Source organism: Carassius auratus, chromosome 27, assembly GCF_003368295.1.
Source record: "Carassius auratus strain Wakin chromosome 27, ASM336829v1, whole genome shotgun sequence".
In the NCBI taxonomy this organism is placed as follows: Eukaryota; Metazoa; Chordata; class Actinopteri; order Cypriniformes; family Cyprinidae; genus Carassius; species Carassius auratus.
Window position 1 is genome coordinate 11,495,069 of NC_039269.1, and position 27,092 is coordinate 11,522,160.

General features: G+C 36.5%; 1 protein-coding gene across 1 annotated transcript; it reads right to left on the bottom strand.

Moving 5' to 3' along the window:
• Positions 1–5,203: 5,203 nt before the first annotated feature.
• Positions 5,204–26,585, bottom strand: LOC113045493 (protein kinase C iota type-like). The gene is made up of 18 exons (XM_026205896.1): positions 26,232–26,585; positions 21,683–21,804; positions 20,259–20,348; positions 18,784–18,834; positions 18,561–18,646; positions 18,315–18,452; positions 17,984–18,041; positions 17,035–17,084; positions 11,738–11,914; positions 10,900–10,997; positions 10,651–10,737; positions 10,364–10,499; positions 9,503–9,590; positions 9,181–9,306; positions 9,018–9,097; positions 8,808–8,897; positions 7,109–7,224; positions 5,204–6,850 (listed from the first exon to the last, which is right to left on the bottom strand). Exons 1-18 carry the CDS (start codon positions 26,309–26,311, stop codon positions 6,763–6,765), a joined length of 1,761 nt encoding a protein of 586 aa, XP_026061681.1. The 5' UTR covers positions 26,312–26,585; the 3' UTR covers positions 5,204–6,762.
• Positions 26,586–27,092: the final 507 nt, after the last annotated feature.

A 27,092-nucleotide genomic window follows, 5' to 3' on the forward strand; every position in this document is an offset into this window, starting at 1 on the left:
CCTGTCTCTTCTCTTGCTCAACTTCCAGTTTCTTTTGAAGCAGCAGATATCCTGTTCTCTGGAAACGTAATTTTTTCCTTTAAATATTGTGTTTGCATGTATAAGGGAGGTTTTGTCTACATCGGATTCATGGTCATTCTTTTGGCCTATCAAGGGGGAATCATATGCTAAATTTGAATCACTTTGTGGTGACAGAAAGGAGTGAATAGAAATTAAAATGTCATTGCAGCCATTTCCCAGTTATGCTATGATTTAGCATGATTTATGATGAATAGCGAAAGGCTGCATGAGCAGATGTCTGTAAATGTTTCACAAATAATTAATCATCTGAATGAAATTCCATTCATCTTAAACATCACACTATTTTGTATATGCTTGAGCAATGACTTAAAAACATGAAAACATAAAAACGTGTCTGTTATTTTTGTTTGCCTTTGTTTTATATTTTCAGTTTTTATTTAATTTTTTTGTAATTTTGTCATGTTTTTTGTAATTTTTATTTGCAGACAGTCAGTATTTTTTATGTCTATTTAATGTTTAATTTTTATCCATGGTAATTTTGTTTCAACTTACATAATTTATTTCCTTAGGCAACATTTATAATTCTTTTTAGTTTAAGTTTTTCATCTAATATTTATTTCATTTGAATTCAGCTTCATTTAAATTAACAAATTTTAGACTAAAAAACAGATTCAACAGATTTTTCATCTTGTGCTGTAGAAGTAGAAGCTTAAAAAGAACATTATCAGATATGATGTCTGAACTGACCTAATTATAAATCGCCCAGACATGTTTATGGACATTAGTTTGACTTACTGTTATGCTAGTACAAATGTTGTGGAGGCTTTTGCCAAGGACATTAAGTAATAGAACATTCTCTGCAGCTGAGTAATGGCCTGGAGCCAATCCAGGAGTTTGTTAGGTCCATGGGGCTTCCACCATCCAATGGGCTTCTTTTTTTCAATAAAGCCATGATGGGGTGCTGGGAACACCTTTGGTTCAGTGTGAGCCATTTGTTAGGTGACATTTAAATGTTAAATGGGTGAGGCAGAGCTATGAGGGCCTGAATTCAACAGCCCATTCACAAACACCAACTTCATTAACACTTTTAAAGGCTTCTCCACCACACTGACCCAGGTCATGTTCAGGCAAGACAGGTCTGTGAAGATTTGAATAGTTTTGATGTGCTTCAAGGTGTTGTGTTTTTGTTTAGACTGAATACTCACACAAAAGAGCAAGAAGTTACATTGACACCTGCCTTGGAAAATCTAACATTTAAAACATTAAAATCTGCATTTGCATTTGCCAGAATAACACCAAAAGTCTGATCTGAACCATGCAGGCTTGAGGATTACATTACATTACATTTAATCATTTAGCAGACGCTTTTATCCAAAGCGACTTACAAATGAGAACAATAGAAACAGTCAGGTCAACAAGAGAACAACAACAGTATACAGATACCATGACAAGTCTCAGTTAGTCTAGTACAGAACGCATAGCCATGTTTATTTATTTATTAATTTTTTTAAATAAATAAATTAAAAGACGTTTATACGTATATACACAAACCCGATTCCAAAAAAGTTGGGACACTTTTCAGATTATGAGTAAAAAAGAAATGGAATAATTTACAAATCTCATAAACTTATATTTTATTCACAATATAATATAGATAACATACCAAATGTTGAAAGTGAGACATTTTGAAATGACTTGTCAAATATTAGCTCATTTTGGATTTCATGAGAGCTACACTTTCCAAAAAAGTTGGGACAAGTAGCAACAAGAGCCCGGAAAAGTTAAATGTACATATAAGGAACAGCTGAAGGACCAATTTGCAACTTATTAGTTCAACTGGCAACATGATTGGCCTATAAAAAGAGCCTCTCAGAGTGACAGTGTCTCTCAGAAGTCAAGATGGGTAGAGGATCACCAATTCCCCCAATGCTGCGGCGAAAAATAGTGGAGCAATATCAGAAAGGAGTTTCTCAGAAAAACTGCAAAGAGTTTGAAGTTATCATCATCTTCAGTGCATAATATCATCCAAAGATTCAGAGAACCTGTAACAATCTCTGTGCTTAAGGGTTAAGGCCGGAAAACCATACTTGATGCCCATGATCTGCGGACCCTTAGATGGCACTGCATCACATACAGGAATGCTACTGTAATTGAAATCACAACATGGGCTCAGGAATACTTCCAGAAAATATTGTCGGTGAACACAATCCACTGTGCCATTCGCAGTTGCCGGCTAAAACTCTATAGGCCAAAAAAGAAACAATTAACATGATCCAGAAGCGCAGGAGTTTTCTCGGGGCCAAGGCTCATTTAAAATGGACTGTGGCAAAGTGGAAAACTGTTCTGTGGTTAGGCGAATCAAAGTTCTTTTTGGAAAACTGGGACGCTATATCATCCAGACTAAAGAGGACAAGGACAACCCAAGTTGTTATCAGTGCTCAGTTCAGAAGTCTGCATCTCTGATGGTATGGGGTTGCATAAGTGCGTGTGGCATGGGCAGTTACACATCTGGAAAGACCCCGTCAATGCTGAAAGGTATATCCAAGTTCTAGAACAACATATGCTCCCACCCAGACGTCGTCTCTTTCAGGGAATACCTTGCATTTTCCAACATGACAATGCCAGACCACATACTGCATCAGTTACAACATCATGGCTGCGTAGAAGAAGGATCTGGGTAGTGAAATGGCCAGCCTGCAGTCCAGATCTTTCACCCATAGAAAACATTTAGCGCATCATAAAGAGGAAGATGCGACAGAGAAGATCTAAGACAGTTGAGCAACTAGAAGCCTGTATTAGAAAGAATGGGACAACGTTCCTATTCCTAAACTTGAGCAACTTGTCTCCTCAGTCCCCAGACGTTTGCAGACTGTTATAAAAAGAAGAGGGGATGCCACACAGTGGTAAACATGACCTTGTTCCAACTTTTTTGAGATGTGTTGATGCCATGAAAGGGGGAAAACAACTTATTTTCCCCCTAAAATTATACATTTTCTCAGTTTAAACATTTGACATGTCATCTATGTTGTATTCTGAATAAAATATTGAAATGTGAAACTTCCACATTCTGTTTTTATTCACAATTTGTACAGTGTCCCAACTTATTTGGAATCGGGTTTATATATATATATATATATATATACACATATTCTTATGTATATATACTACTTAATAACATACTATTTTATTATATAAATATATTTTATTCATTAATTTATTGGTCTTAAATCTTTGAAAAAAACAAAACAAAAAACTTGTCTGTAACCCACTTTTATCCCTAGCTGTGATATGAACATGACTGACATCATTTGATAGTTGAGTAAAAACTTTTTTTTTTATGAGATCAATGTCACCAGTCTGTGTGAGGTTTTATGCACCAATGATCAAGGCTCATTTCAGTGGCGTTTTCACCATTCGCTGCAGATAGCAAGGTCAGCAGATGTATTATGAAAGCAGGTGCGCCCACACACACAGTGGGCTGAGCCTGAACTCCACACAGAGCATTGATTTTTTTTCCAGAGGGTAATAACATCATCCCGGTATTGTGAGGAGTAATTTAAACTTAATATAGGTAATTACTCCCCAATAGTTGATAGTTCATTTAAAGCTTGACATAATGCTGTTTGCGTGCAGGAGAATGAAGGGTAAAGAATGCCAGGAAAATGGATTAAGCGCTGATGGGCCACACAGTTAGTCAGGCGGCTGTCTTCATTACAGACTATGGGACTAAGCCCTAAGCACCCCCCTGAGGATGTAGTTTCAGAGAAAATCTATATAGAAATGCATCATCCGACAGCAAGACAAACAAACGCTTATCGCCAACACTACTGTTACAAGGCAGACTTGTACTAGCTGCTCTAAAAAGGTGTTTCGGCTGTTGTTTAAACAGACGATCTAAAGGAAACACACCTGGCTCTCCTTCTCTAATTAAGGATTCAGAATGGTAGATGTATTTTGTGTAAATACAATGTAAAAAAATTACTTTGCAAGTCTTTTAGTTAAAATTCACATTCACTGTTACTTACTCAGGTACTTAGTTATTTTCATTTAGTGTTTGTTCTAAACTACTAAAACTAAAACTGAAATAAAAAGTAATAAAATCTATAGACATTAATGCTGAAAACACAAAATGACAAACACTATTTTTAAAGGAAACTGATTAAAAAAAAAACAACAACAACACTGTTTACTTGCCATTTAAAAAAATGTTTTTTGGTGTGTGTGTGTAATTTACAAGCAATTTTTAGAATGGCCACTTCTTTTTAGCGTACAAAGAATTTTAAGACGTTGGTGCTTCTAACAAAAATGGAATCACACATACAATATGCAATACAAAAGCTTAAAAAAAAAAAAAAAAAAACAGTACCTCTATCTGTTCTCCACCACTAACCAAACAAGGTCAGAGTTAGAGGGCAACCCTGCTCTGTTGTCCTCAGGGAATCGTGTGCCCTGCTCTCATGAGAAAGAGGACACAGAGACAATGTCACAGAGCACAGTCTGGTGGAGAAAAATATTCACATTCATCCTTCCTCAACGATTTATAGTAATGGCCAAAGTCATACAAGGTTTCACCAGCAGTGTCAAAGCCAGACGCGTGAGGCAAGGGCCTCAACCACCTGGCCAACAAGGTGCAGCTCCACACACAGGCATGTTAAACATATGTTTATTTAAATCACAGGAAGTGGATTTACGTTTTTTTTTTTTTTACATCTGAAGTCAGATTATGGATGCATGGAGGCCACCAGTTCACATCACTGTGTTACATTTTTAACATATAAGATAAAAAAAGATTACTATTTGATGTAGAGGTTGAAGCACAAAGAAATTTACAGCAATGGTGTTATGTAGGAACATCATTTGTTTAGTCTACAAATGCGTATGATGTCACTTGTAAGATTGGTACTGAGATTAAATATGAAACTAGATATATTGTATACATCACTGTATACATAACGAACTAGCTCAAGATGACAAATGTTCACTTTCTTAATCATTATGATACTACGGTTACAATTTTTTTTTTATTGTTTTATTAAACAGACAATTCATTAGATAAAACACACTGTTGTTTTTAGGGAGTTATTAATTTCATGCAATACTATTTGCACAGGAAATTCATTACAAATACAAGATATGAATTGTATCCAATCACAAAAAAAACAAACTGCTGACACTTGAGAGGTTTTGACTTTTCCTTAAATATTTTAATTTGGGGTTAACAAAAAGTCGTACAGTTTATTCCAGTCAGTTGATAGTGTTTTTCAGAACATCCAAAGAAAAGAAAAAAAAAAAAAGGTCCACTTCATCCCCCTGATGCTTCTTTAAAGCATATTAGCACAGTATACTTTTTTTCTGGGAATGCATTGAGGACTTTAAGCGATTCAATCATTTTAACCCTGGGTTGCTAACGAGCTCCTCGCAGCTCGAAACCAGTGTGAACATCTGTGAAAATATAAGCGAGTTGATACGTGCATGGTGAGGAATGAGAGCGGGTGCTGCTGTGTTTAATGTCATCATTTGGTCACTATTTTCAAAGGGTCCTTTCAGTGTAACACACACAAACAAACAATAATGCGTCCAGACATGATCTGTTTTCAAAACGCTCCACCTGAAGAGCTGGGAGCCACTGATGGGGCCGTGAACGGTAAACACAATCCAGGGCCTCTTACTACATCAAGGATCTGATCTGACTAGAAATCTCCCTAAGGGTCCAAATTAACACACACACAGACAAAAGCTTTTCCGTGACTGTAATGAGAAACAACAAACTCACGTGCATTGATGCTCAGTGTAAAAAGTATATAAACGGAATATCATAACCAGAAAAACAAGGCATCACATTTAACACAAAAAGCAAGAAATAAAGAAAAAAGTGAGAAGTACTTTACACATGCAGCAATTGAAGAGTAAAAACACACTTTTACCTCGTCTCTATGGAGAGCACTGACAGGAACATACTCACTTTAGTGTCTTATTTTGGTCCTGTGTTGAAGAAAGCTGTTGTATTTCACGTCTATTTTCCCCCTCCTTCCCCTCTCGATACAGAAAACTTCTCCATTCACAGTTTGTCAGGATTTACAACAGTATTCATTAGTGTTCCCTGCTCCATTCTTACAAGTTTGATACCCACTTTGATCTCATGCGAGGCCACATGCCCAATCATCGTAAAACAACTTCTTGATTCAATACACTGTGCACATTCTATATAGACGACAGTATTCTTAAATAAAAAATAACAATAAAACAAAGTATAAAGTTTTTCTTCCTTACGCTACACTTTTTTTTTTTCCGAGGAGAGGCAGAACAGATAATCAGAAGTCTTCAAGAATATCCCATGTGGTATAGAGTTTAAAAATGGCTTACTATATATGTTCAATGGATTCTCTTTAATATATACAAATAAAATGTGGATCAGACATCATAAGCATTATGAGGTCCTGTGTACCGTCACAGTCAGTCTTAGTTTGCAGAGTGTTCAGTTAACCAAAACTGGCATTCCAATTACGCTGGTCGACGCACAAAGACACCGATAAATTTCATCAGTGCTGATTTACATGATACAAAAATAAACAAGAAAAAAATGGACTTAAGGACTAGTGGAAAGTGAAAGAGGTTTGGCAAAGTTAATGATTCATCTGGTCCCAACAAAATGAAGTCAGGTTGTTGTTTCCTTTCTGATTGTATGCGACCATGCAAATAAAGGCAGCGATGATATGCACGTAACAGAAAGAGGCAGGCCGTTCACACACACTCCTCCGCCGACATCAGCAGAGGGTTGATGTACTCAAAGCCCTCAAACTCAGACTGGTCGATCTTTTTTACAGCATCACTGGGAGGGAGACAAAGACACAATCAATCAGCATTAACTCACTACGGCTTTCAAACAGAGCTCAGGCTGTAAAACATATTCCTGGAAAACAGGGATATATGGAAACGAGGGAATCCTGTATAGCGTGTCAGCAGGGGTTGTAAATTTGATATTACTTCCTGATGATGCCTGCATTGCTGTGGTAAAGATCTGAAGCAGATTAATGGTGCCTGAGGTCTGAGGCGTGACACAGACAGATACACATGAACAGACACTCACTCATCGTCAGGCGTGAGCTGAATGGGCTCATTGGTGAACTGGGCATCAAAGTTATCCAACCCAAACTCCCCGGAGATGTTGGGCTTGAAGGGTGGAACCACTTGCTTCTGCTCCATCTGAAATACAGTTAACATGAGTCAATTAATGACTACGACTGTGTCATAAAGTAGTCTCACTCTTCAGCACGCAGGGCTCATATTAAATACAGAGTACTAACCAGAAATCACATATGGCATTAGTTTTAAAAGAATGGAAAGGGTACTATTAAAAAAAATTATAAAAAAAGCTCATCAAGGCTGCATTTATTTGATAGAAAATACAGTTAAAACAGTATTATTGTGAAATATTACTGCAATTTAACAGCTTTCTGTTTTAAAATAATTTACACAATTTATTCCTGTGATGGCAAAGCTGAATTTTCCTCAGAACTAAGTAGTCTTTAGTGTCACGAAAGAAAAATTCTAATATGTTCTATTATGTCAATATTGAAAACAGTTTGAATAATATTTTTTGGGACCCTAGAAACTTTTTTTTTCAGGATTCTTTGAGGAATAAAAAGCTAAAAAGAACAGCAGTTATATAAAAACAGCAATCTTTTGTAACAATATGACTGTTAAAACGTTTGGGGTCGGTATGTTTTTTTCTTCTTCTTGTTTTCTCCAAAAACCACTGAAGAGTAATCTCAGCAAAGACTCATTATTATATTTAGGCAAACCGATGCTTTCCAGGGTTTGTTCAGTGCTGCTATTAGTTTGGCCTTCTCAGGGCTGCAAGGTCAGGATCTTCTCCCCCTGCAGGCCAACTCGGGCACTGCATCCTGTCAGAGTGGAAAATGTAACCTGAGCCCTTCAAACTGTCTAACCGCCTGTGTGTGTTCACCCAGACCAAACAGGGACAAGAGGTCACTGTGTTCGTCTGAGTCTCGTCTGCTGGTTTGACATCATTTAAACCTGCCTCACACATGATACAGTTCACTCTCACAACCTCACACGGGAAAAATCAATGATTTGACACCTTACCGCCTTCATTAAATCACTGGCCTTCCACATGATAGTCCATGTCATGATGCAACCATAAACTACCAAAAGGGTCACTTCTCGTCTGCTAGATTATGTAGAGTACTTGATAAGAATTCATAAAATGAATGTGTAAAAATATGTAGATTGCTATCCAGTGATTTTTTTTAAAATGCAAAGAAATGGTTTACACTTAAATTTAAATTTTATAATCATTTAGGTCATATTCATGCAATTTTAAACCTTTATGCTGTATATTACTGTCTTATTGATGATGAACATAACAATAAACTAGTAATATTGTAGAACCACATCCTAAATACATTTGAAACATTGCATATATATATATATATATATATATATATATATATATATATATATATATATATATATAAACAGCAGGTGTGGAAAAAATACAGGTGTAAATATTGACTACTGTTAAAGCTGACGTTTCTTAAGTGATATCTGAAGTGGTAATAGTGCTAACGTCAAATTACATGAATGAGTAATGAAATGGATGGTTACTCAAGGTCATAAACAGCACTAAATAGTTCTTCAGGCTCCAGTCCTCTGTTTAGTTTCACTAGCATCAGGCTACAGCGAATGACTCATGCTTCCGCTGCGGGCTCAAGTCAAAACATCCAATAAGTCAGATAAAGGAAACGGAGATAGCAGTGACTCACAAGATCCCAGTCTACATTTCGGAAAAAAGGATGGGCCATGATGTCTGCAAAGCCTGTCTGAGGGTGACATCCGAGGCGTTCCTTTGGCTCCTACAAAAGTAGAGAGTGTTTAGAGTGCACAAAAGAGGTTTAGAACAATAATTATGACAGCTCTATAACAGCTCCATGTGACAAAAGGATATTAATATTGATCTGTCTGGCCTGCTTTACCTTGTTGAGGAAACCCTTTAGCACGCTAGCGGCTTTAACCGATAACGATCTGGGAATTCTTATCTGCTTCTCCAAAATTACTGCAAAGGAGGGAGAGAAAAAAATGAATGGAATATACTGAGACATTGAATTGTTTTTTGAAAGTATGCTTGTTGTCACGTACCTTGGAAAAGATAATCTTCTGTGTTTTGGTCTGGGTTATCAGAGCTGCCTACTATGTCAAAAGGTGACCTCCCAGCCATCATCTCAAACATCAGGACGCCCAGTGCCCACCAGTCCACACTAAAACCTGTAAAGAAAACATGCAAACACAAAGGTGAACATGTATCATCGTGAGCCTCTAAAATGGGAAGCTTAGCACTGACATAAACTCAAAAAAGTAGATACTAATAGCAATTAATGGATTAAGCACAGTGCACTAGCGCACATAGTTGTCAACTGAACATCTTTGTGAAGAGGTTTGTCTGTGTGTGAACTGTGCTTACCGTAGTCTTCTCCTCTCAGAATCTCAGGTGCGATGTAATTTGGGGTTCCACAGAAAGTGCTGGTTGTGTCTCCTGGTCTCAGTCCCTCCTGCAAAAGTGATGAATATTGAAACCAAAGAAACACTCAGGTACACAATACGACAATTGCCTGAAATTTTTTTTTTTTTGAGCGAGCCAGTGGCTATATTTTAGAGTCTACAAACATGGGATTTCTATCAGATATCTCACAATATTAATGGTAGTAAATAAAATATGCATAATTTCTGCAAGTTATTTATTTTACATAATATTTACTAAAATAATCATAAAATAAAAATTTGAAAAGTAATATTTAAAACAAAGAGACTGGTGAACTAAACCATAAGGAGCCTTTAATATATAGCCTCTTTGCACTCAAGTGCACAAATAACTTGCCGGCAAAAATATTGACCATGTGTTGGGAAACATATCAAGCTTTTAGTAGATATATTTCTCATCTCAAGTAGCCTATTTTTGCCCCAGTCCAGCATGCAAAGACCGAAATGCCAGAAAGAGTGTCCTGTTTGTTCTGTTTATTTTACAAAAGCACAACATCTTTTTTATATTGTGTGCTTATATAAATAAAAATAGCTTCCACACTCTACACAAACTCTTGCATGTATAATAAAGTGCACCTAATAAAGCACATTTATCTAGGTTAACATTAGAGCAAACGGCCGTGTAAAGTTCCTACTACTCAAATGTTTCAATGATAAACCATATCTGAGGTTGATGAATGACAGGCAAACGTTTATATGATATTCGACTATATTCTTGTCAGCAGATATGGCTTAATCAAAATGGCACTTAATCAACTGAGACAAGGAACATATTCAGACGTACCTTACACATGCCATAATCGGTGAGTTTGATGTGTCCCTCTGATTCCAGCAGAACATTGTCCAGCTTCAGGTCCCTGTAAATAATGCCACGCTCATGGAGGTAGTTCAAGGCAAGACTGATCTCTGCTGAGTAAAACCTGCCAGTAGAAAGAACAAGAGAAACAGTTAGTGACCTCATTTGTGTTTCTGTTCCTGTGGTGTTTCATTCAGACTGAAGTCAACTCCAACCCTGCTCAGGCTGTTCATTAACACTGAACCATGACTGATAGACAGCTCACATCCTCATACCTGGCATGCTCCTCTGGAAGTTTTCTCTGTCGCTGCATGTGGAACATTAGATCCCCTCCATTCACATATTCAATTACAAAGAATAGCCTGTGAAGGACAAGCATTAAATAATCATTAGTTTACACTAAACTGAAAGGCTCAACAAAAAGAATGGGCTGAGGATCAATTAAATTTTTTTAATACCATTTATTCCTTGTCACTGCGTCTTATACTTGTATGTATGAATAAAAAGAGTAAGTATGGACAGACCTGCTCTCTGTCTGGAAGCAGGAATGAAGTCCCACCAGGAAGGGATGGTTGGAAGCCTGCTCAAACACATGCTTTTCTGTTTGAACCCAGTCAATATCCTGAAAAACAAGAAAGAGAAGAACTAACACACACATACACACAAAAATCAATCTCCCATTGAAAAGCAGAGCATTCTTTCTGTCAGTAGAGGAAACATTTGGAAGGACATTCAGGACTGTATCGAGTAGAAGCGCCTCACAAGGCTGAAAACTGATAGGTTTAAAAGATGGGGGCACTAGGTCTTTCCAAGGAGCTGATCCTGGATGTGAGGAGACTCACAATGGACAGATACAGAGTGAAAAACTAGGACCTTTCATTGACAGCCTGGTAAAAATATCTCTGACCGTGAGACTCACTTAAAGAAGCACTGCAGGGTCAGTAGAGCGCAGCTGCCATTATTGACCATTGGCTGCTGCTGTCAATTCATCACACAAGGCTTAAGTGCATCTAATCAACGTTAAATGCCCACTTCATCAACATCTAGTCATCTGTATGTGTACTTCAACACATCCTGGAAAGATTAGAGCCAAAGGCCACTCTTTGTTGGTTTTATTCTGCAGTCAAGACTCAAATAACTCAAGTTATTGAGTTGTTCAGTCATTTAGTTTGACAAGAAATATTTCAAGTTGTGAAGTGTCAAGAATGCTTTCAACCTGGAGCACAGAGTTAGGTGTGACAAGGTAGTCTGGGATGTGGTTCAACTTGGTATGGATGCAATCTGATTTATAGAATGAATTTATCTAATAATATATCAGGGGCATCTTTGCACATTCCCAATGTATGAAATGTGAAATGTCACCTCGTCATCGTTCACCAGCTCCTTCTTCACCACCTTCATGGCGTAGATGCGCTCTGTCTTTTTGAGACGCACCAGCAGCACCTTGGCGTAGCTGCCTCTGCCAATCACTCGGAGCAGGTCAAAGTCCTTTAGCCCCAAACTGGACACAGCCTTCCCGGAGTACCGACTGCCCACAGCCTGAGGGATGGACAAACAAAAATATTAAACCACCAACATACTTTATTTATTTATATTTATATAGACATTGTGTGGTGTAGACGATTTAAATGCTGTTATATGCCCCTACAATTCCAGATACGTGGACAAACAATGCCCCTGTAGGGGTTTTGTCTTACAGTCCCTCCAGAAAAACGTGATTATGTGATCAGCCAAAGGCAAATTTATTGCAATTGCAGATTTCAGTAAGCAAAATATGTGGGGCTAGCATGATTTCATAACACCTGTATTTTCATTGCAAAAAAGTCACATATATCTTAGCAGAAAGTTGAAAAAATGGCCATGGGAACCTAATGAAATTACGTGATTACGTGACGTGAACATCATCTGCAAACCCCGTGGCGAAACCAGGGTGAACCATGATGAAGCACTTTTTTGTTACAGAACAGTACCAAAAACTTACAGTTGTAAGTATATTAGTAGAATGTAAAATAATTTACGTTGCAGTAAGAGATTGCACTTTGTGCATTGGAAGCACTTCATTTAACAGATGTCTGTTTTGTATAGCTACCTCTTTAAAACAGGAAGCACACATTACATTTTTTTATATTTTATTTTTTTGTTTTTACAGAAGTTGTTGAATATTCCTTTTGTAAAGCTACAGAACTTGTTTGACTCAATGTTTTGTAAGTTTGAGCCATGTGTTAATTAAGGTCTGAAATAAAACAGAATGGGAACTTAAATATTCTGTGATTTAGTATGCTTGCTTATCATAGGAATTAATAAGAAATCACTCTTTACATTAAGGTAGTAGCTTAGTGAGAACATGGTGTTGGGGGAATCATCTTTTTTCTCTTTTTCATCAAACTGCAGTTTTTGCAAGTTCCCGCAATTTCATCACATAAAATAGTAAAAATATCCTGCATATTCCATCGCATTTTTTAAGAAAACAAATTTTTGCCCGCAACCTTCACAAATTTTTTTTTTATTTTTCTGGAGGGGTCTTATATTTATATCATGTGACATTTTAGCAAGATCATATGTGACCCTGAATTACAAAACCAGTCATAAGTTGCACAGGTATATTTGTAGCAATAGCTAACAATACATTGTATGGGTCAAAATGATCAATTTTTCTTTTATGCCAAAATCATTAGTATATTAAAGTAAAGATTATGTTCCTTGAAGATAATTTGTACATTTCAAACAGTCAATTTATCAAAACTTAATTTTTGATTAGTAATATGCACTGCTAAGGACTTCATTTGGACAACTTTAAAAGCGATTTCCTAAATATTTAGATTTTTATGCAACCTCAGATTCCAGATTTTCAAATAGTTTTATCACAGACAAATATTGTCCTACCCTAAAAAAAAACATTAATCAATGGAAAGCCTATTTATTCAGCCTTCAGACGATGTATAAATATCAATTAAAAAAAAAAAATTGTCCCTTTATGATTGGTTTCGGGGGACAGGGTCACATATAAGCACATAGAAATAAAAAGGTTTTCTCCCCGAATATCTACACAATTGCAAATGGAATGCTGGTTTTATACAACAGTTAAATAAACAAAGAAGTAATTTTTGTGTTACATTTTAGACTCAATTTCACACAATTGTTTTTTCTCCAAATAAAGCCACAGCAGAACTGTTGTAGATCTCCAAACAAACACGATGGTGTTTTGTTACCGATTTGTTACTGTTTTTTTTTAAGAATGAAGTAAACTAATGATTCAGCGACCCGTTTATAAAGACAGTCACTAGATTCATTCTTGAATCAGTGGTTTGAGGGAAATCGTTTGAAGGAATCACTGAATGACTTCCTCATTAACAAAGTGACTTACCGCGACCTACTGGCAGTTTTAGTTTCATATTTACAGTATTATTTTTTTATAACTTCAATGTTATTGGTATATTATAGCATTGAAAGTTTGTGTGTTATCAATTCTATGTTGAATAAAAATATTTATTTTTAAAGCTACTTTTTTGCAATGTCTATGTAATGGTTTTCTCACTTATCACAATAAAACTTGTAATTGATCTTTTGTCAGAAATTTCAGCCCAAATTGATGAGTTAATCTGCGATTAAAAATGTTAATCGCTTGACAGTCCTAATATTTATATAAATAATCAATCTCCTCTTTCTGGTTTATATATCTTCCCTGTCCTTTCCATCTGTAAGATTTCCCATGACTGCGACAGAGCTACAGGAGCATGTGCCCTTAATCAGATTCTAATGACCCTGATAGAAGGTTACTTTATTAGCTCCACTAAAGGAAATCAATACAACCCAAATGAACCTTGTCCACACCCCATCCCTTTCCCTTAGTGACATCTTCAGCCTGATCATCTATCTGGTAATGGACTGCTGAAAGCTCATGTAATCAAACCAAACATTCATAATGGTGCCATTTACACCTGCTACTAACATTTATTTTGATGTGGAGGTTTGATTGTTCATACCGCATTGAAAAAACACATCTGTGTTCATTGCAATTGTAGTGTAAATGCTTATCGGCCATGGAGCATCTGAGAGATCATCAAACATGCAAGTGACGAGCTAAAGATAAAAAAGAACACCCTATTCAGCCATTCAGTACAACTATAAAATAATAACATCAACAACAACTGGTATTATTCAAAGTAATACTTTACTACTAATAAATTATAAACAATTTACAATTTAGTGTTGTCACAGTACCAAAATTTCAGTATTAGGTACAAATACCAGTGAAAACGCACTATTCTCTGTACCAATTTGGTTACTAAAGCAAAAACAAAAACATGCTCATTAAAAAAACTGGACTATACTTTAATTTAATCCAAACTGTGTACATATTTAATTTTAAAAGGCTTTTGAAATTTAAAGCCAAGAATAACTACTATGTTAGCTAAAAAAATTTTTTTTTAAAAGCCCAGAACTGCTTTTCTGACTGATATGACAAAACAATGTTAACCATTTGTACATTCTCTAACATGCATATTAGCATTAGCCACGCATATGCTAACAATGAACTACTCTTATAAAAGTGTTCATTTCAATCCGACATTCAAATTCAAATATTTTATAAAATTAATAAAAACTCTGTGTTTCCCACAGACTCGCACTATTTGTGGTGCCATAACTAATTATCTGCCAGTAGGAGGCGCTTGTAGAGCGGGAGAGTGAGAGGTTTCTCCGGTAACGGTAGTAAAAATAAAAAAAAAAGCTCTGAGCCTGTGCTTACAAACGCTGCTCAAACATTACAGGCAAGATGAAATGAAAATAACATCCCATCATTTTCTGAAGACAGTCGGTTTCCACTGTCCAATTTTCCAATACAGCGATATAAAAACACCTGCACCTGGGTCCCGTTCTTCGTACGTCGCTTATTACATCCGAGATCAAATGACACATCCAAGATGATATCATCGTCCTAATCATGATCCGGCTAATTGGGTTCTTCGAACACACCTGTATGTGTATGATTAGTATCGCTGGATTGAGTTATCTGAGATAATTGCGTGTTTATGTGTTGGCTTAAAAGGGGATATGTATCGATACTCGAAACCATGATCAGCAGTGCAGCGATTGGCTGGTGGCAAGACGGCAATGTAATGACGTCATATAATTTAAAATGACACCCGACGAAAAACTTGACAAATTTCTGGACTTCTATAAGGAAACAGCCAAGCAAACAAAACTACATAAATGTTATAATAGATACATGAAACAGATAATAGATACATGTTTTTATTTTATTAGATTTTTTTTTTACGATTCCCAATTATTTAGATTCGCAATTTATAATAGTTGTGCAGTCTTTACATTTTTATTTCAATGTAGAAATTATCTATTCATTTCACTTTATATTTGGACAGATTTGTTACGTGACAGCATTAATGAAAGTTTCTAAAGGGTCAATATCATGTTATCTGCATCTCCTACGCTCCATCAAGCCACTCTTATAATAGCAGTCATCACTCAAAATAATGCACGACTCTATTATCTGTATAGCATGTGTGTAAGACTCGAATACAATTATGAAGTAATAATTTTAATGACAAATAAATATTTCAGTGAGTAAAACTGGCTGTCTCTATATGTCGGTTATGGACTACACAGCATTTTTATATTATTTAAAAATAAATTTTTAAATGATTAGTATTTTAAATTATTGTCCCTGGATCAGTACGATACTCTTGTAATAATGTAGCGGTGCTAGCAGACATATTTTGAGTATCAGTTCTGGTTGAAAAGAAGCGATCTAATCCTGTTTACATGAAATAAGCTTAAGGACCTGTTGCTATGACAGCAGCTCCGGGATGAGCTTCGAAGAACCAAATGATCCAAGATCACATCAAATCGTCAACATTCAAATCCAGCTAACTGAGTTAGCGACATACGAAGAACAGGCTCCTGGTTTCAGCTTTGACACGTGCAGTGCTCATGTTTATTCGCCCTTTGGAAAAGCTATTTGTGGCAGTCAGTTTTGATATTGTGGTGGCCTCCACACATAAACTCATGTATGGGAAACACAGTTAAACCTGCTTAAACTCTTTCATTTGATATGGGTGTCTGTCTTTAAAGTGTTTTGTTAGTTTGATGTTTCCTCATTTTGATGTCGCCATGTCTTGGTGCTTTTATGAAGAGAGCGCATCTGAGCACCTTTCAGAGAAAGAACCGAGTACTTGGTGCCCCCCGGTAATTAAAAAAACCTGGTACCATAACATTTTCTTTTTTTTTGTACCGACTTGATAACAAAGTTAAGTTCTTTTGATAACAATAGTACAATTGTATGAAATGAAACGATAAAAATTATATTAATAATAATAATCATCATTATTATTATTATTATTTTATTTTACAGAAGAGTAAAATTACAATACTAATATTTATGGTTGTCTGTCCGACTTTGATTTCAAACTTTAAACTATAGAGATTTTATTCTGGTATAAAACTGCAGCGAGACTGTAAAGCTTCCCTTTTGTTGACAACAGATTTAAAAACAAAAGGGGAAGATGAGTGGCTTGTCACATTTTCAATGCACTTTAAAAGCGACTTTAAGCTCACAGTACTTGCAGAGATGGAGTCTGTGTGAATGGATCAACTGAGATGGATGTTAAAGCCAGGAGTAAACAAGGCCTTAAATGTCTTACCTCATGCTCCTCTCCCTCATGATTGATACTTTCTGTTGAGTTCTTTTTGTCTAGAATTAGAAAACAACAACGAGAAACAGGGAAAAGTCATCACTCAGCGGCCTCTGAGCATTATTCATTAATATACACTCACAAAAAAACTAATTCACAAACCTCTAAGCAAACCAGGCACTTTGATAAATAAAGCACTTTGAAAAAACAGGGGGATTGAAATTTATCTGACCAGCACTGTAACTAAAGCCATGAGCTGTTCACGTCCTTAATTCCAACAAACAAGCTTAATCTTGTGAGAAGACTCATGCCTGTTGGCTGCTCACTGCATCAATCTGTTTCAGTGCAAGCACATGCCTAATTACTAAAGGGAAACATCGGCTTAGCCCATCCAGTCATTTAAAACCCCTCAAGATGAAAATCAGTGGCATCAATGAGCCACTATAGATCTTAGTGAATCAGTTTAGTCACTTAATGAATGCAATAACTCAGATGAACACCGTTTAACACCTCTGCATTACAAGTTACTTTTTAGTTAGTGGCTTTGCTAACAAAACACAAAGCGAGTTTATCTGCTTGACTTTGGATTTTTGCAAATGGATCTCTGGGTAGAATGTTTATGTAGTTTACCAGGTTATCATGGGCATCAGAAATTCTGAAATTGATTTTTAAAAAGGTCCAGAAGGTTGATTATTATGTGACCTCAGGCAGAATTTTTTTTTTTTTTTACTCAGATGGAAAAGCCTTAAAAGGAAATTATTTTTGAAATCTGATTGCAAGTATAATTGAAAATCTCAAAAGCACATTCTTTCTTGAAAATTGATTTTATCAGTATTAGTCTGCTATTCAAGCCCAAAGAAGCAAGGAAAATGTAATAAACACGCTTGATAGATATATAATGACAAGTGCATGTGAAGTGCTTGACAAAAATAGATGAGAGAGAAATAGATTATAGTACCTTGGTCAGCGTGCTCTGATGGAGTGGACCCTGGATCGATTCTTCCAATCATCGGGTCCTAGAAAAATTGTAGGAAGGTCAAAAATAAATACAGATTGTAATTCAGTGTTATTAGCCGAAAACTGCATGTCCAACATGTAGTTCTATATGAAAACTGAACATTTAAAAGTTTTCCATTCCTTGCATGTCTATTTATTAAATATCTGGCATATCTGATTACACATTTACTTACCATTAAGAATGTCTAATTGATTTGATATTTAAATTTATTTACATTTACATTTATTCATTTAGCAGACGCTTTTATACAAAGCGATTTACAATGTCTCACCTGTATTACCTGTCTACCACACTCCATTGTGACCAGTTTATGACATTTCTTATGGACCAGCAGTTTACAGTTTATGCACTTGTATCCCTGCCTGCCCAGGCCCCAGATACGATCTGTGCAGATGGCACAATGAGCACGCTGTACACAACAGAAAGCACAGGAACAGGAACAATTAACTATACTGAAGGCATGTGCATATAATTCAGACAAATTAATTAACAGAAATAAAAGAGAGCATGTTTGTACCCTGTTAAAACGTTTGGCCTGAAATGCATGTCCATTGGCATAGTAGAGTTTCCTCCAGCGTCTAGCTCCGCGACGGTATATGGACTCTGATTATGACAGTAAGGCATACATTAAACTTACTAATTCCCATCATTACAACCTAATGCATGCTTTCCAGCAATTTAAACTGTAAAAAAAAAACACATTACGATCTAAATGACCACAAATGACAAAATGCACATACTGTCTTCTCCAGGACAGGGCATGCCAGGCTTCTCAGGAATACAAGGAAACACTGTGGAGAGAGAGAGACTGTGAAAAAAAAAACCCCACTGACAAACATTTCCAGCATGACCTCTCTGTGACCTCTCCTCATTTGACAGCCATAAGGACTTTGGGGTCAAGAAACAAAGTCTGTCCAGGCCCGCGAGGTCAGCTGGTGTGGAGAGTGGCTATTGACAAACAGTCGGTTGGGGTCTTTTTCTGAAAGCCCTTGTGACCAGACATCTCCTCCTCAGCATGACTAATTAACTCACACAGCAGGCAGAACAATGTATCTCTGTCAATCACACCCTGAATCCTATCTCTCCTGTGCACTAATGATCTATGGACCTGTATAATGCTGTAGGGTTTGTTATAAAAAATAAATACATGTACCCAAGCCAGAACATCAAAATGTGGAGCTTGGTCTAAGCTCATTAGCAGGGGCCTGCTACACTGCGTGTCACATGTCATGCTTCAAAGGACATGGCTGTTATGACTCTAAGGCAGTGTCTGATGTGACAAGTTTCCAGCGACAAGCTGAATGCAAAACTACTGTGCAATGTGACACAAAATTAGAAGATATTTGATGTTTAAATGTACAAAATTTGGACTAGCATAATACTGCTGAAATGGAATCCAGGTGGCCAGCAATGCAGATTAGTGTCTGTGACCATTTAACAGCAAAAACCTGCTATTTAAATAAGAAGTTTGTTTGTCGCCTTTTCAGCGTCTGTGGTCTCTATATAAGGACTCTCCATGTGAACATCTCCAGTGCTGCTCTTACAGTTCAATTCATAACCCTTTCACCATAAAAACTATTTTCAGATAAACAGAAATGTAAAGGTCTTCATTACAACCCTCCACATTAAAGTTTAATTTACTCTGAAGAAATCAAGGAGAGAAATATATTACTTATGTACAGTAGAATGTGCTTTTCATATTAAAATATTATTTCAAAATGTTTAATATTTTAATAAAAACATCAAACCTGTCTGCAGCAAATTGCCTACTTAGAAATGAGGTATTAGTCTGATTGAATTTCATTACAATAAAAAAAATAAACTTACAAAAAAAATATATACATTAATTTAAGAATGTTTTGATACTAAATTTGTATTAAATCAAAAATCAATGCAGAAATTTCAAAAAAACAACAGTGAACTTCTGAAATAAAACATTCACAAGCCACTACTGTCATAAACATTTCATTCAATTATTAAATTGTCAAAAGTTTAATTAATTAAATTGATTAGACATCCCTTTTGCTTATTAACAGAATTTGGAAAAAACTAAAAAGTATTTCATAGGACCCTGTTAGTCGCTTTTTCAAATCACATCTGCTTAAGACATGGTGTAAGGCTTCATCCGTCATAATTCTTTCAAGAATCTATAGAACGACACAGAGCACAAAATCATACGTAGCCCACCGACATCAAAAGCCAAATCCCAGCATACCGTGAATAATGAGCTCCGAGTCTTTGTTGAGTTCATAGAGACGTAAGGCCTCCTCCAGCTCCAGTTGAGAAGAAACGGTGCACGGATCCCCTACAATGACAAGCACAGTGAAAACTTTACCAAGATATCAGTATAAACGACATAACTGACACTGCAAAGAGAAACAGAGAGAGTGAGAGAAATAAAGCACGACTGAGCAAGAGGCAAGAAACAAGCCCCTGCTTGTGATTCTACTGATATTGGGAAAACATAAAGCAAAAACCAGTTTTTGACCACGAATTGGTAACAGGTTCTGTGGTGTTGTCCGAAGCTGACGTCAATCCTGTTGTCATCTTAAGAGCAGCCTGTGGCACCATGTAGACATCACAGCGGAGGCAATGAGTGACAGCGGGCATCGATGCCAAGGCTTGTGCAGACAGATGGGATCAGCTATGCTAATGAGCAGCGTGACTCTGGGCTCAGTGTGCAAGGGTGAAGATTTTGGTATTTAAATGAACGTTCTCCCATCACCACTTCCCATCTCGCATGACTAATGCAGCAGTTAATCATCGCACACAGTCAATCTATCCAGAGTAAAACCTGCTCCCTGCTGTGCGCTGCGTTCATATCCACTTCATTCCTCATGTAAAATCCATCCTTTTTATTCCTGCCAGAGTCCAGGGTAATTTTGACACTCTAATGCAATCTACCAAAAGTGGGTTCATTTGTCATATATAAAACGCTGGTGCAAATGAAGCAGACGTTTCAATAGAATGGCAGGGGGAAGCTTGTTGCTATGGTGACAGCTAGAAAAACAGAATGAGAGGCCACATTTAATCCTGGTATTAGCATCTGTCTCAGGGGATCTGATCACAGGTGGACAACACCAAATATAGTTTCAAATAGAGTCCACAATATTTTTTGTCATTACTCAAACCACAAATGGAGGTATTTAGAAATGAAAATGACCATACTGCTTTAATAATGTAAATGCTGATGCGCCTCGGACAGTGTTTCTCATTGCCACGCTCCCAAAGATCTGATTTGTGGCTCGCATGGCAGTAAATAATACGATGATCATGCAATCAATACAGATATTTCATAAAAACAAACAAGCAGGGCTATAATATAACCCATTAAAAACTTACACCGTCCCTACACCAGACACAAGTGGTGTGATGCGACAAAAGACAGTAGAAACCATTATAAGTTATAACAACTCAAGAAAAAAAGAAAGGTAGGAAATAAAGATTATAAGCAAAAATAGGCACTCATTGGTTTAAGCCCTGTGTGTAGTCAAGAAATCAAATCAGTCTCGCTTTAACAAAATCTGATCACAAGGGGCGACAGCAAATATTCTCAGATCACCAGGGACAGATGTTAATACCAGCTGTAAATAATGCCAGAGAGAGTTAAGAAACACAAATGACACACAAAAGACGAACCTTCTTCATCAATCCATTTCATGGTGAAGAGCTGGTCATTGTCCATGGCGCACATGTCCCGCACCTCACTGCACAGCCCCTCATAGGAGATGGAGGGATCGAAATGTGTGATCATGATGTCCCTAAAACAGAAAAAAAAGGTGATATTAATTTAGAGTTTATTTCAATAATATTCTGTATTTTATTTAAGCTTATCATACATTTCTGGAGATATTCTGTAACCTTTTGTTTGGTAACTCTACATTTATTCAAAACACTATCCGCCGTTGTTAAAAGACCAAAAGATGAATACAGTACAGCAGGGAGTATAATTTGGTGAGTTTCTGGGAAGCAGTGTTGTATTACTAGCATATTCCCATAGTAGGATGCACACTAGCAGCTTCTTTCCCTCTGTTGGCTATTGTGTTCACACTGTTTTGATTAATTATTGACAGCAGGGGAGTCCTTCCTGTCTGCAAGCCAATGCGCTGACCAGCACATGCCTTCAGGTGGCCGCTGAGACTAGTGGAAGTGCACACACCACTTTATGACACAAAAAACGCAATTGTTCGCGATAACGACATAATCAGTGAACTACGGCTCCGTGTAGTAAATGCTGCTCCATCTGAGAGCACGTAAAAATACCACATTTAATAAAATGTTTTTAATCCAAACTCACTTCATAACGTCATTCGAGTGTTTGAAATAAATTCTTCTGTGAGATGAGGTGGCTTCTTAAACAGATTAATGCATTTTCAATTTCATTGTATTCTAAACAGTGACAATGGCTATGTCGATTAGCATTTCATTACAGATATACTATATTATGATGAAAATTATAATAAGAGGAAGAGCTCAGATAAAACATTTATTGCCGTAGTCATGTGTTTATTAGTCAGGTTGAATCAATGAAAGCAGTTAAATCTTCCGTTTATTCAGCTGCAGCGATTTCCTGGATTCTTCTTCAGGGCATATTTGGATTTTCAGCACGAGAGCTCCCTCTGGCCTTTCAAAGGAGATTTACTACTGATCACAGAACTGTGCTTCACTGAAAGATACGCATGACAATAACTAGCTTCTGCCTAGTCATGATATTTTGCCTTTGCGATTTATTTTTGATTAATTGTGCAGCCCTAAAACATTCTATAAGCTCTGCATCAGTAAACTGTGCTTTAGTTAATTTTTACAGAGTGATAAACATCCTAATATTATTGCTTTCTACAAACGATATAAAATTATTCTGGCACATAATACACTGTATCCACTCTCTTGTCATGAACAGACGCAGCCTGCGAGAGCTTTGCGTCACTGCAAGGAGGTGGTGAAGCCACATTCCTCCGTAGGGCATACATGGATTGGCTCACACTCCCTTTAATAAAAGCACAATGAACAAACATTCATTCCCACTGTCAAATAGGACTTACAAGAATATCACACACAATTTCCTGAACATGGAGGTGTAAACAAGCTCATGGACACTAAAGTCAATGTGAAAAATACACAAGGAATTTAAAGCAAACAATGGGTGAATTAAAGGAATAGTTCACGCAAAAATGAAAATTCCTTCATCGACTACTCATGTCATTCCAAACCTATATGACTTTCTTTTTTTCTCTGGAACATAAAAGAAGATATTCCAAGAAATTTCTCAGGGTTTTATCAGAATTCCACTGATCTGAAAACAGACAAACATGAATGTTGGAGTTTAACGGTCTCAATTACAATAATTTTGAGTTTTTGAAATTAATAGTAGGCATTTCTATGTATTAGCTTTGAGAAAAAAACTTCTTAAACTTTTAACAGCCTTTACAATGTAGAGAAAAATAAAGTAAATCAGGAAACTATATGAGGTAAAACAAACACAGTGTATGAGTGGACATTCTCTTGATTTATGACATTCTAAAAAAGTGAAAACTGAGAACAACTGTGTGATTAATAATCAAGATTTACATTTTTGTGAAAAATATTTAGTGGTCGACCAATATATCACCAAGGCAGATATATTAGCTGATATTTACCATTTTTCAAATATCGGCATCGGCCAATAAGTTTTTCTGCTTGATGGATGCTAGCACGCGCCAGACTTTTATTTTACATAGTAAATAGTGCTCACACTCTCTCTCTTGTTTACTGTCGTCGTTAACAGTTCTGTATAATACAGATAGAAGTCTGTCTAATAATCAGATAGAACGGTTAAAGGAATTAATGTATACAGAAGGTATTATAACGACTGTTTTTTTATTAGACCTATTAGTAATAGAAAGGCAAACATTATAATACTTGCTCATTTGCTGTCAAAATTACGCAAATATGTATTTAAGTAATTTAAACAAATCTTTGAATGACTAATGAAAATTTAATTTCACAAACCTTGCAAACTCAGTCAAATCCAGCAGTGAGATCTTGTGTAGTGAGCATTTTTATCCAGCATGATCGCGTGTGACGGTCGCTCCGTGTGAACTGAATGCTTAAAATTTACATTTTTAATTTCAAATTATGCTGTTCTTTATGCATTTTCCCACTGTCATATTCCTGTCATTTTATCTGTGTGCTCCATGGGTTACCCTTGCTTTATTTGAAATATATAATTCCCATTGCACACAAACTTCCCAGAATATTGAGTGTCTTTTTGGTTTCACTGTTTACTTCCTTTTTAGTTATATTTTTATTAATATTTATATTTATTATTTATTTATTTATGAAAAATACTTTGTCATCTAATGTATAAGTATGTTTATTTTACAAATTTATTTTTTAATCCACTGTCAAAGTTTTTGAATTTCTTATATATTAATAATAATTTATTTTTATAAACTATATCGGTATTCGGCCCCACTGCTCCAAGATATCAGCATCGGCAGTCAAAAAACACATATGGGTAGACCACTAATAATAATAACAGTTACTGATATTGCACAGCCCTGTCCCAGAAGAAAGAAAGTCATAAAGGTTTGGAATGACCTGAGGATAGGTAAATAATTTTCAGCTTTGGTGACCTATCTTTTTAAGTCAGATGACCATGACATCAGGAAGACACATAAAGACATAAAGTAACATCTCTTCTGTATTTGACATAAAAAAAAATCAGATATGAGTTGAAATATAGGTCAAATCACCTTAAAGACATGCAACACATGAGAAAGACCAAAATAAAACACAGCTGAGTGACAGAAAGAGAAGCAGAGAAAAAAAAAAAGAGAAGGATAAAAGCTGTGAATTTCATCTTTGCCAGGCTTCAGGGGCTTTCATACAGAAGATAAAAGCTGCATTGAGTAAGACGTCCTTCACTCTATTCAAGACTTCACTGCATTCAGGCAGAAACCTGCCATTAAGGCCTCCATACACCAAAGGAACAACCTCTGATCGCTCCATCGTGGCCATAATAGAGGTTGATACAGAATAAGGGCACTGAAATTGGTTCAAAGACTGGCTAAAATGACCTACTGAAAAACAACAGAAACCAAAGGGAACAAACACACAGGAACAAATGGAGGGTTTCAAATCTGTCCACACCCAGGAATTCAATGCTGCTATTTTTATAAGGCATGAGCAATCAATTCACGCTCTCCACAGAGCTTTTCTTCAAACCCAAAACAAAGTCAAATGTGGGATGATAGGTTTCCTTGAAGATGTTCAACATCACTGAGGCCAGTTCAGATACACTTATGGCAATGGACCGGTCGATTCCCTATAATAATAATATTATTTTATTTACATATTTTTTATATTTATTACTACTACTGTTATCTTTAGCAACTGGCTGAAACTGATTGAATCACCAAGACAGCTGCACACATACAATAGCGCTCATGCCGAGTGTAAATAGATCAGTCTCCAACAGGTCTGGCAAAAGATACTTGTCATACAAGTTTTTCAAGTGCATGACAAGCACACGCGTCATCCTGAAAAGAAATCTGACTGAAATCAGTTAAGCATAAATGTGCTCCTTTATGCACCTTAAAGTTATATATTTTCATAACAAGAATTGTTTCCCGCACAGTAAGAGGAATAAGAAGCAAATTCACAGCTAACAATTCACTGATAAAGTAGTTTATAAATAGATCTGTCATAATATTACATAATATGATGATCAACATATAGTGTTCGTAACACATGAACAAACTGTCTACATATATCATATGATGAATTTCATCACAGCTATACGTGATTGTAGTTTTCCCTTAATTATACAGTTATACAGAAGCACCTAAATGTGAAAGAGAACAGGTAGACATATCGAGTTCTGAAAACATCACACCATAAGCTATAATTATCTTAACTCTAAAATAATACAAACTTATAATCAGTATGTTTGCGTATCCTATTATGAGACGGGAAGAAAGACCAACTATAGAGGAAGAAATTAATGAACGGCTGTTTAACTGAGATGGTTTCACCTGACAACTTCATCAGAGTTTTGTTTGGGGCTTAGCTGACTCTGCCTGCTAGCTGGCTAATCATTTATTTGTGTAACTTATATCCCGAAACCACAAAATTAAGAGGTCAAGATAAGAGTGTAAGTGTATCAAAACATCTAAAGGGACAGCACCGAGTCTCGCTGGTTACTCACCCTCTGTAGTAAGCTTTTACCCGGACCTGGTGCGGGTTTTCTCCGGGGTGGGACATGGTGCTGTCCCGCAGCGTGGGCATTATGAACTCCCCGTACTCCGGCTAGCGAGCTAACTTAGCTAATGAAGCTAGCCCGCTGTCGTCTGACGAGAAGGAAAATAAACAACCGGAATTAGAAAACTGGACCTATTCCTTGATCCAAAATAGTGTTGACTCCGGCGGTAGAATCAGTCTGTCTGAAATATTATTACTCAAGTTCTGACAGAAATTATTAGGACTAGTAAAACTTCAGTGTCTGACGGGAAACACTCCCTTCTCTCGCTCAGGCCTCGAGACGGAATGATCCAAACAGCGGAATGTGGAGGGGAGGGGTGAGGGGATTTCCGACAAAAACATATTATTACACATTATTACTTACTGTAAGCATCACAAAAATAATTTGCCTACACAGTTTAGAGAAGGTGAAATATTAAACGTCCGCAATACGATTAATGTTGGATGTATTTTATATTTATGTTCAAATGAGTTGGGTTGGATGGAAGCGTCGGTGGCATTCCGATTATACCACACAGATCTGAAGAGGGGGAGAAGAGCAACTCGCATCCTTTTACCCAGCTTTTACAAGTCTAGAAACCAGAGATTCAGAGAGATTAGAAATTCATGAGGAATTTAAACGAATCTAACTGGTACCGATTCCTCTTTAAGATTTTTCTACTAATTTCGAAGAAGAAATATTTGGGGGAAATGCAATTCAAAGATTTCATTAGAACAGATATAGCCTAGAAAACCAGGAAAAAGTAATACAATAAAAATATGTTTAATGACTTTTGAAATGCTGAATAAGTGTAGTCCTTCAAACTAG